Raw genomic sequence first — 11,794 nt, forward strand, 5'->3', positions numbered from 1 at the left:
CACTACTTTTCCAGGCAAGCCATCCCTTCCCTGCACAACCAAGTGGGGGAAAAAATCAGGTGTGCACTGCGCAACGCCATCTGTGCCAAGGTCCACCTAACTACGGATACGTGGACCAGTAAGCACGGTCAGGGGCGTTATATCTCCCTAACGGCACACTGGGTAAATGCAGTGGCGGATGGGCCTGAGGCGGATAGCAATTTGGCGCATGTCCTTCCACCACTGAGGATTGCAGGGTGCTTCAGTTTGCCTCCTGTTCCTAACTCCGCCTACTCCGCTTCCTCATCCTCTACCGCCTCCTCATCCGGACAGCGTAACACCTTCACCACCAACTTCAGCACGGCCAGGGGTAAACGACAGCAGGCAGTTTTACAACTTGCCTGTTTGGGGGACAAACCACACACCGCGCAGGAGTTGTGGAGGAGCATGGAACAGCAGACAAATGAGTGGTTGCTGCCAGCGAGCCTCAAGCCCGGCCTGGTGGTGTGCGATAACGGGCGAAATCTCATAGCAGCTCTGGGCCTAGCCGGTTTGACGCACATCCCTTGCCTGGCGCATGTGCTGAATTTGGTGGTGCAGAGGTTCCTTAAAAACTACCCCGATATGTCAGAGCTGCTGCAGAAAGTGCGGGCCGTTTGTGCGCACTTTCGGCGTTCTCACCCTGCTGCTGCTCGCCTGGCAGCGCTGCAGCGTAACTTCGGCCTTCCCGCTCACCGCCTCATATGTGACGTGCCCACAAGGTGGAACTCCACCTTGCACATGCTGGAAAGACTGTGCGAGCAGCAGCAGGCCATAGTGGAGTTTCAGCTGCAGCACGCACGCGTGAGTCGCTCTGCGGAACAGCACCACTTCACCACCAATAACTGGGCCTCCATGCGAGACCTGTGTGCCTTGTTGCGCTGTTTTGAGTACTCCACCAACATGGCCAGTGGCAATGACGCCGTTCTCAGCTTAACTATCCCACTTCTATGCCTCCTTAAAAAAACAATTCGGGCGATGATGGAAGAGGATGTGGCACAGGATGAGGAGGAGGAGGAGGATGAAGAGGTAACATTTCCAAGGCTTTCAGGGCAGTCATTCGCAAGGGGCTCCGAGGGTGGGTTCCTGCACACGCAAACGCCAGGGACGCAATTGTCCAGCAGGGGCACAGTTCTGGAGGATGAGGAGGATGAGGAGGAGGAGGAGCTGGAGGAGGAGATGGAACCATGTTTATTACTGGGTGGCCACGCTGCTGGATCCCCGTTACAAGGACAACGTACCGTCCTTAATTCACTCACTGGAGCGCGATCGCAAGATGCGCGAGTACAAGCGCACGCTGGTAGACGCCATGCTGCTGGCATTCCCATCTGACAGCGGGGCCGCAGTGGAAGCACAAGGCAGAGGAGGAGGAGGAGGAGGAGGTCGCCAACGCAACCAGGGCACCGCCAGCACCTCAGAAGGCAGGGTTAGCATGGCCGAATTGTGGAAAAGCTTTGTCAGCACGCCACAACAAACAGCTGCACCAGCAGCTCAGATGGAACGTCTTAGCAGGAGGCAGCATTTTACCAACATGGTGGAGCAGTATGTGTGCACACGCCTACATGTAGTGAATGACGGGTCTGCCCCCTTCAACTTCTGGGTCTCCAAATTGGGCACATGGCCTGAGCTTGCCCTTTACGCCTTGGAGGTGCTGGCGTGCCCTGCAGCCAGTGTATTATCTGAACGGGTATTTAGCACGGCTGGGGGCGTTATAACAGACAAGCGCAGCCGCCTGTCCAGAGACAATGTGGACAAGCTCACGTTCATTAAAATGAACCAGGCATGGATCCCACGGGACTTTTCCGTACCTTATGCAGAATAGCAATGGATACCGACCTTACCCACCCATTGTTCCATTTTTGCTCTTTCTCACTCTTTTGGGGTGTACCCTCATTTAAAATTTGTGAAAAGTAGCAGTGTTGGCTACCTCGTCCTCCTCCTCAGGGCCAGATTAACGTAGGGGCTATTGGAGCTGCAGCTCCAGGCCCCTACCTTTTATATAGGCCCCGGGTTGGCCATATTCACTGTTACCGCTCTTCTGTCACTTGTAAACACAGAAGTCTGGCTTCTATGCTCGCTTCCCCAGGCAGCACCCTCAGAACCTCCCCACACAGCGCGAAGGCCGGACAAGGAGGGACAGTTGCCGATGCATGGATGTGTTTATGGGCTTCAGAGACAGCATCCCATGTTGAATTAGGCATGCATGGCTGCACCCTTCCTCCTCTGGGTGCATGGCAAGGCACGGCCCTTAAGGCCCTTCAAAATCCTCAGCACCAAGCCCATGATGCTGTTAATCCGGCCCTGGTCCTCCTCCACCGCCGCTTCCACCTACACCGCCCATAGGTGTGCGCAGCCTATTGCATTAAGGTGTGCACCCCAAAGTTGAAATACACATGCATGTGTTTGCCAGCAGGGAGAGTAATGTATCGGGGCCATGTACCTGTAGGCAAGGAGAAATAGAGCAGAGCAGGTCCCAGGGAGATCTTTCCCATCTCCTCACTGGCAATGCTATGTGCCCTAGGTGATTAGGGTGTGCCCAGGCACACCCAGCACACCCTGTGCGCACGCCTATGTCACCGCCACATCCACCACCACCTCAACCTCCCTCCTACTCCATATGGGCCTCGTCCTTCAGAGATGAAGAAGAACATTGTTTTATTTTTCTGGTTTTTTTTGTTGTTTTAAGTTATTTCCCTATCCACATTTGTTTGCAGAGCACTTGCCATGCTCTTAATTACGTTTTGCTGCCATTTGCAGCACTCTAGCCCTTTCCTTTGGTGTTTTAGAGCCATTTTAGTGCCTTAAAGTTCGGGTCCCCATTGACTTCAATGGGGTTCGGTGTCCGGGAAAAGTTCGGTAAAAGTCCGGGACACGGACCCGGACTTTTTTTTAAAGTTCGGCCGAACCCGTCGAACACGGACATCTAGGTGTCCGCTCAACCCTAGTGGACATGTCATGATTAAAACTTTCCGGAAAACCGGACCGTGGCAAAGTAATTGGGAAGGTCCCTTTGAGATTTTGGATACATTAGGAGTAATGATACAAGTCCAACGGCCTCTCAATTCTGAAAAAAATGCACGGAGACAACAAAAAATATGGGTTCACACTGATCAATGCAAATTGTTTATGCCAAGATAATGATATTGCATTTCTTTAGCAGATTACGGAATCCGATAATCGAATATGGAGAATCAACAAATTCCGAAAGAAATAATGAAAACATCAGAAAATCAGAATGAAAGAAAATACATAAAAGGGAGGAAATTCATCATCACAGGACTCCTTTTTTTCTAATGACATTCTTCTATTTACAAACTTACAAGACTTTTTCCAGCTCAGCAGAAGAAAACCAGACTGAGACCCTGCATAAAAGAGACTTACTACTATCCAGGAATAAGAGACATTTTCCAAGATACAGTAACTTTGACACAAGCAACGATATATATGGGTTCATTTGCATAGGTTATGGGACTACTTGTTGCATGGAACTATATTTTTATCAAAGTAACACTATTGAGATACATGCCAGAATAGAATCCAAAACAGAGTTTACAAAAATGCAAGGATCATATCTACATAATAACAAAACTGGTACATATGAATGTAGTTTAACAAATATGGGATTCTGGGTTATTGTTTTAAAAGGAAATGAGTCAACAACTTGGACTGGCGATTTAACAACAGATAGGATACATATTGCTTCTGTAGGAGGATCCAAATCAGATATTTGGTTTTTAACACAAAATTACATACAGTTTGTAGATCCTGAACATTTAAAAATTGCAGGAGATGAAATAGGAGATGTAAACAGAACATGGGATTTTCAAATAGTAAGAGGTTTAGCTCAAGTCAATGTAAAGGTGCTTATTACAGTTGTTGATTTGATTATTCCAGATATAAAGGTATCTCCGCAATCTCTTAATGTTACAGAAGGAAAAGATGATTTAATTTTGAGATGCACTACGCAAATATATTTACCTCAAAATTCACTATTAACTTGGAAGAAAAATGGTGAGTTGTTGGGTAGTCTTTTCCATAGCTCAACTAATATAATTCGGAACCGGAACAACTAGATTTATCTTCTTGTTTACATTTTCAGTCGAAAGTAATCTGTTTGCCTAAACAGGACAAAGGTATTTTTCATTCTTGTTTTCATAATCATTCATTGTGTACAGCAAGAATAGAGAAATTAAAAACTTCCTTAGACTTAGTTACTCCAGTAGGAAAAAGGAAGGTCTGTTTTCAAGTTATGACTAACACTGAAACAGTAAAAGCTTTTTTCTCATCCTGCACACAAACAGAAATTTTGAGTCGAGGTTTGTATTGTATAGAGGGAGATCTTACAGGAATCAATATAAATGGAATCAGAGTTAATTTAACGAATATGCTTATGAGAAATGTAAGTGTTCTTCCTATACAATATAATATATCTCAAGTAGATGAATTCCCATGGAGGGAATGGGCTGATATCATACAAAAAGATAAAGGGTTATTGATTGCTTTATCTGAAGAACTTCAGAAAGCAGAGATTAAAGTTAAGCATGAACAGGGAAATTTACAAGGAATAGAGCATGATTGGTCTGAGTTTTCAGGTCATTCATGGTGGTTAAGGTTTAAACATACTGTATCGATGTGGGGAAAAACTTCAGTTACTACTGCAGCCGGAAATATATTATTGCATCCGTTAGTGATTTTATTTAGTATTATGATATTATGTATTTTATTTCAAATCTGTATTATGATTAGAATGAAGCGATTTTATTACTTAATTAAGAAAGAAATGAAAAAAGGTGAAGAAATGATGACAGGTGTATTTAGTCGAAGAGTTACTTCTGGCTTAACTGATCAAGTGATGAACAATGGTACATTTGGAACAACTGATTCAAGAATGTGAATGAAAGGGCCATAAATGGAGTGTGCGTGAGTTAGGTAATATAATAAATTATATTTAGGGGGGATTGTAGAATTATTTTATTAATTCGGCTTGATCATGGATTTTGTAATTATGCAGGTTCTCTTTACCCTTGTTACTGGGAGCCTTGGCATAAGGTCAGATCCTAATATAGGAGTTTGAATGTCATTCTTGTCCAGTTGTCTCCCTTCTTTTGACCAGAATTCATTGCTTGAGAGGTCAACAGGTCAGTGGCTAATTTGTCAAATATAGCTTCAGAGATATTTGAGACATACCTAACTAGACACGTGAACATATCTTTTATGTCAAGAATAATGGGTTATCTATAATAGAGTTAGTATTTAAGTTACTTATTTAAGTAAATTAACTGTTTAATAGAGTGTAAAGAATTGTGTGTTGTGATATGTGTATATATGTGTATATATATATATATATATATATATATATATATATATATATATATATATATATATATAATATTGAAATTGATTATCCATTTGTAAGTTTGGTTACAGTTGTAAAAGAATGTATATGTCACAAAGGTTATCTATTCTGATTCAGGAAAGGTCATTATATACTTCAGTGTATTTCGAGAATACTACTATGTGTTACTGTCAATCAAAGTAGTATAAGTCTAAGTCAGCGTTTTGGTCATATACATATTGGGAATTATTACTAATATGGGCATCACACATTTAGCTTAAACTGTATTAGGTCATAACTGCATTATGAGTCTTGACGGTCTGAAACAGTATAAAGGCAGTGTCCTGGAGCACAGATGACAGGACATCACATACAGACACTGACACACCTCTTTCACACAGAATAACGACACATACATATTGAAACCTCATTTCATTGTTTTCTTTAGGCCTACACACCCAGTCTAACTACAACAGCTGTTTCTCAGTCCTCTTTGGAAGCAGAGCTAGCAGGCAACTAATATTCTTGCTTATTCACTTACAATGTACTGAACTGTACTTATTTTTTACATTGTATTTATGCTTGATGTGCCAAGTGTGTTTGAATAAAATCACACTTTGTTTAAGCCTGGCTAAAGAACTATTTGAACACAACGCCTGAAAAGACGCTACAGATATTTTTTAATATCAGCTACATTTTACACTGGTCATGTCTTCAAAGGATTGCATTGGACAAATCACCTCTAAACGAAACACATGAGTGTATAATCACTTGTCTTAATGGATCACATTCCCAGCACACGCATCTCACACTGCCAAACAAACTGTTTTTCAATGGGGGTGTCCATTGCAAGTTAAATACACCCCCAGATCCCATTGCTTTGTTAATATACAGATATAACTGGAATCTGATGGCACTGCTGTCCACCACTATGCCATCAAATTCTGCTGGGGAACTTTAAAAAGGATTATGTGTGATTGTGTGGATAATTCTGACACATTAAATTCACATCTCCCACATCCCATGTGCTCCTCTTGCAGGAATAGCGAATCCAGGGTAATTCAGCACAGCATAATGAACAGACACACCCAATCAGACAGCTCATGTTAAAAGGGACCTGAAAAGCAATCTGCATGGCTTGCTTTTCCAAGCATTGGCTAGTTTAGTGAGCCTGGACTAATAACAGTCACTGTAATGCTACCCATACTGCTGTCCTTTTAACATGGTGACAAAAGTTGATACTTATGCTACATGTGTGTAAAGTTACTTGCACCCTGCTAAATGGACAGCAATAAGGTTGTAAATACAGTGACTGTAATTAACATGCCAAGGGCTATGAATTGTACATGTATTCTAGCTAAATATAGCAGCTTCATTAGGAAATATTTAATTTACATCTCTCTTATCTCCATCTCTGCTGCATGTTATTTTGCCAGAGGAATTCTATCCCATCAGCAGAGGAAGCACAAGGCTGTGCAGTGATGGACAGTGCACCCTGTGTACCCATTGGCTAAGGAGGCAGTAGGAAGTGGATCAGCCTGCCTCCTGTTACCTCCTCAGCCAATGAGGTAGCTGAAAGGCTCTTAAGTCCCTTCCTCCTAACATCTCCTGAGTCCCAGGCCTTCCAGCTAGTTTAGTGTGCTTACTATGCATTTATCCTTCGGCGCTTCTCCTGCCTTATGTGTCAACTGGCTACTGTCTCCTGCACACTTCATGGATGGTGGGTCAGGGGCCCCTACAGGCACTCTGGCCCCCTACATGTGTATTGGCTGTCCCCCCCCGATGGCGGCCCTGGGTGTGTAATGAAAGGACAATTGTCAAAATGTCTAGATCATGTAGAGGAAATCACCAGTTGGGGCAACCTATGTCATGGAGGTAGATTTGGACATCGATGTCTATGTATCACCAGAAATGGTATTCTTTGTTCTACAAAATCTCAAAGACGACCTAGCATGTTTTTGTAAGACTGTACTTTTTTGGACATACTTGGACTCAAACATACATTGCTCTTTCCACAGCTCAGGTGAACGTGCATCTTCACCAAAAGTACAAAATGATGTGTCGTCTCCGGATGAGGCTGCTGCGGAGATTTAACTTCCTGCCTCTAGTGGTGGATCTTCAGCGGGCCTGGAGTGATGCCAAAAGGCGCTCACCCAGGCTCCTGAAAAAGGCTGTGGAGCAAATCTCCGGTAAGTAAAAATATACATGACATGTGACCAGATAGGTTATAATTTTGTGGGTAGGTGGACATGTGTTTAGGTATGCAACAACACAAATACCAACAACCCCCCCCCCCCTCCCCTCCCTCTCGCTCCTACCTTTCCTACCTCCATCAAGTGTCTCTTCACAACCTTTAATACTACTATGTACATGATTTTTTTTAATGTTTATTTTTTATCTTCTGTTTCTAGCAAAAGCGGACGGGCGACACCCTTTTGTACTTTTGGTGAAGAAGGGGAGGAGGAGGACTGCCACATTGAACTATGCCTTCAGAGGCAGCGAGCCATTTGAGCTGCTACAAATTGTGGATCGTAAGTAGAAAAATGTACATTTTAGAAATGTCTAATCTCTAATCACATTTCACAGAGCCCCCTTTACATCGGAGTCTCCAGACTTACTACACTGTAAGAGGGAAGTGTGAAGTCTCTGATGTAAGGAGAGTTCAGGGAACCATTATTTGAGTGGGAAAGCTGGGGACTCTGGTGTAAAAGAGAACTCTGTGGTCACCAAAGCTCCCCCATACATCTGAGCTTACACAGACCCCCTTACACTTCCTTTCCTCAGTCCACCACAGTCAAGGGCACAACAAGTCCCAACGCAGAAGACTACCTGCTTGGACTTGTACTGCTCTCTGTAAGGGACTAAGGAACTACTGCCTACTATGCTAAGACTTGTAGTGCCCTCTGTTAGGGACTAAGGATTCCTCAGTCCTCCACATTCTAGGGCACTATAAGTCCCAGCATAGTGGCCTGTCATACCTCAGTCCCTCACAGCTCAGGGCAAAAACAACAGAGTTAAACATCTAAAGGACAACTCCAAACCAAACAAACAATAATGGACAGAGTCCATATGCTCTATAATGTCAAAGACCCGCTACCCCTCACCTTCCACCTCGTGTGCTGTCATTGTGTAGGGCAGAGTGCTCCATCTCCACCATGTTTGGCTTTCATGTCAGATATGCAGGACTTGCTCAGCTCCACACTCTTCCCTGGCAACTGACTCTGGCGTCATTGGGGGTCTTTCCTCCTCTAGAAAACACCCAGGGGCCCTCTCCTTGTCCCCCAGCCACCCAGGGCCTTCTTCTCCTCCTCCTCCACCAACCATTTTCGGACTCTTTCAAATTCCCTGGGGCTACTCACCCCTTTGCATAGTAGACACCACAAATCTATGAGCAGCCTGCAAAATATCAAGTCTGGGCCTGGTTACCTGTATGTTACGGGTCCAGGGTGGGACTCTCCTCCCAGAGCAACAACCGATGATAGCAGAGTGAGTTGACCAGGCAGTAACTTCCTACTGGTGCAGGTACACACCTACCGATTCCTCAACATCTTAGGATAACATGATCAGATGGCCAATCCCCAGTCAGAGAAGGAGGAGTAAGTGTCAGTGGACAACAGACACCTGGCAGACGCAGTGAAGGGACTGCAGCACACTGCTGCAACTTTTAGATCCGAGGATTGAAAGCAATCTTTGACTTGGGCGATTTCCCTGACTGTGCCCTTAGAAATGTTGGTGCTCCGCCACTGGCTGCAAGGCCCCTGTAGGTGCGAGCCCTTAGGCGACTGTTTAATTTGCATGGTGCCCTCCTGTTTTAAAACATGCTCAATGCATCTCATTGGTGTAAGTGCACTTCTATGTTCTGAATTGTAGGGGCATTGAGTATGGTGCTAGCATGATGAGAGGTTACTGCCTATTTGTGTCCATAAATAATATATAATGTATTATTTTTGTTGTTTATTTTTTGGTTTATTTTTGTAGAAACCAGTGATGAGGATCTGGAGCCTCAGACTTCTCAGGCCCAGTGTAAGTAATGTGGATGTGCTGTTGTGTTGTGTATTAGGTCGAACTTGGAGGAATGATTGTTTGTTTTGTTTTCTTTTGTGGTTGATGTAACTTCAGCAAGAGAGGAGCCTCAGGCAGGGCCAAGTCACCTGGATCCGGGGCAGGAGGACGAAGGTGCCCAAGAAGAGGCCACTTTTTCTAGCTATGAGGAGGACCTGGACTCTCCTCAAATGGGAAGTAAGTATTCTACATGTGTTTGTGTGTTCAATGTGTCCTGGGAAATATAAGGGCTGTAATATATTTATTTTGACATTGGGGTTTTGTAGCACCTGACATTGAGGATGTTTGTTGTGGAGGACTGGGGAAGAGGGGCCACTGCTTACCCAGTCCACTGTAACTACTACCTTCAATGTTTCCAGACTACTTTCTGTGTGCCTTTATCAAATAGCTTTTGTTCAAGGATTGTATCCGTGTCTTTGTGTTTCTAGGAGATACGACACCATCCCACCATGAAGGGACTCCCCCATCCTCCCCCACTCCAGGGGTGGAGGCAGATGATGTTAGTGGCTCCCCTGAACTAGTCTGTAAGTACCTAAAATTAGATTCTCACATGAATTGTGTGTGCTAGGATGATGTGTATCTAGGATAATCTAAGTTGGAGTCAAAGCAAGTGTAGTTTTGCTATATGTGACAGGAAGGTTGGTCATGAAACACTCTTGCTTAACCTTCATGTTTGAAAGGTGGTTTTGGGGAGCATTACAGGACATGTTATATTTTGTAAGTTTTCTCAAGCCACCCTATTCTAAATTGGTGTTAGTTTCTCTACATTGGAAATGGTGTGCTTTGTACTTGTAAATTTTTTGGGGACATTGTAATTTAATCATGTCCTGATTTAGTCAACACTGAAAATGTGTGCTTATCAATCTTTCATAAATACTCTTCCTCGGTAATGTACCACATTCCAGTTCACAATTTGTGTTCTTTTTGTGCAGTTTCTCCTGAGCCAGCAAGCCCATCCTGTTCGGTGGGCCAAAAAAACCGTGATGATGGTAAGTTGTGTGCTTTTGCAGTAATGTGTCTACTTAGTAAGTGGAGAAATGCTAACTGTGTATGTCCCCGATCAGGCTTCAAGTTGTTCTAAAGGCAGCAGGTTCTTTATGTGAATGCATTCTATGCATTAGTATTCCAAGTGATAGGTGTGCATATTCCCCCTAAGACTTACTGGGACCATTTTCTTACTGTCTAAAATTTTGCACAAATACTTGTCTGCAACAGACTCCCCCTCCTCCTTAACTGAGGTTACAGCATGCCAATATTGCCTCCTGATGCTGTCACTCCTAATCATTGAGACCATCGGAAGGGAGGGGGGCAAGGCTGGCTCACAGCCTAGTGCCTGAACAGTCACAGGGTGCTTGGCTTCATCTCATGTGCCTCCATAGCAAGCTGCCTGCTGTGGGGTCAACCAACAGGAGGGAGGTGCCTAGAGGTGTGTACAGGGGCCATGTAAAAAGGAGGATTGTTATTTCTCTCGTCCCCAAAAACCTAGAGAGTGTAAGTCTAACCTGATTAGTTTTCCGCAGCCCTCCAAAAATGATATGTTTCCAACACTTAGAACAGGCAGGGCTGAGGCACCAAAAACATCAGAAAAACACAATCAGCACAAAAGCAGGGAGTACGTATCCTTAACGCTACAAGCTTCACCCAGAAGAATGACGCTTGCACTGTACAAATCTGCATCACCACCATATCAATGTCTAAATAAAACGTTCAGTAAAATGTGGAGGGGTAATGAGTGGGTGTTAGAGCGTTTTCATGACTGCGTAACCTACAGTTAGCGTGATTTGATTTGTTGCAAATTTTTTTCTTCTCTCTTAACACAGCTGGGATGGCGGAAAAGAAAACAGGGGAGCAGACACATGTACTCCGGCCACAAATGGCCCTCCGAATTCCAAAGGGTAAGTCTCTACTATGTGTCAGGTTCAATCTATAGACAGTAAGAGGGAGAGAGAACGCTACACAAACTCCAATGGTGATAGAGATAAATGTGTGCACATGTATCGTGTTGACCAATTGAACCCAAAACACCTTACATTCTTCTAAATGATTGCTTGTGTTGACATGAAGAAAAGCCTTTTACTTAGCTTTGGTGGAACTGCTACTAACATTCCAAGCCATCTTATGTAACCTTTTGAACAATTTGCTGTGAAAGTTTGAGTTTAAGGTTTACACCAGCAATTTAGCATATTTGCTTCAGAGTGTTGATAAAAGCCAACCAATAGACTCCTAAGCATATTTGTTGAGGCACATTAATTACAATCGTTGTTTGGATCATTTTGCATAAAACTAATTGTCATGTCTTTTTCTACCCAGGGCACACCCACCTCACCTACGAGGTCCTCCTGGATTATGTGACGTGGTGCATAGACCGCATTTTAAATT

General features: G+C 44.0%; 1 protein-coding gene and 1 pseudogene across 2 annotated transcripts; both read left to right on the forward strand.

Annotated features, from left to right (window-relative positions):
* Window positions 1-3,201: 3,201 nt before the first annotated feature.
* Window positions 3,202-4,076, forward strand: LOC309565312 (annotated as a pseudogene). Its single transcript has one exon. The product of its transcript is annotated as an uncharacterized misc_RNA (transcript).
* A 2-nt stretch (window positions 4,077-4,078) lies between these two features.
* Window positions 4,079-4,912, forward strand: LOC309565401 (uncharacterized protein; the record flags this gene model as incomplete). The annotated part of the gene is made up of 1 exon (XM_082270341.1): window positions 4,079-4,912. A coding segment is annotated over one exon (834 nt), but the record flags the coding sequence as incomplete, so codon positions are not given.
* Window positions 4,913-11,794: the final 6,882 nt, after the last annotated feature.

Source organism: Pelophylax lessonae (genome assembly GCF_965119305.1).
Source record: "Pelophylax lessonae genome assembly, chromosome: 1".
Taxonomy (NCBI): Eukaryota; Metazoa; Chordata; class Amphibia; order Anura; family Ranidae; genus Pelophylax; species Pelophylax lessonae.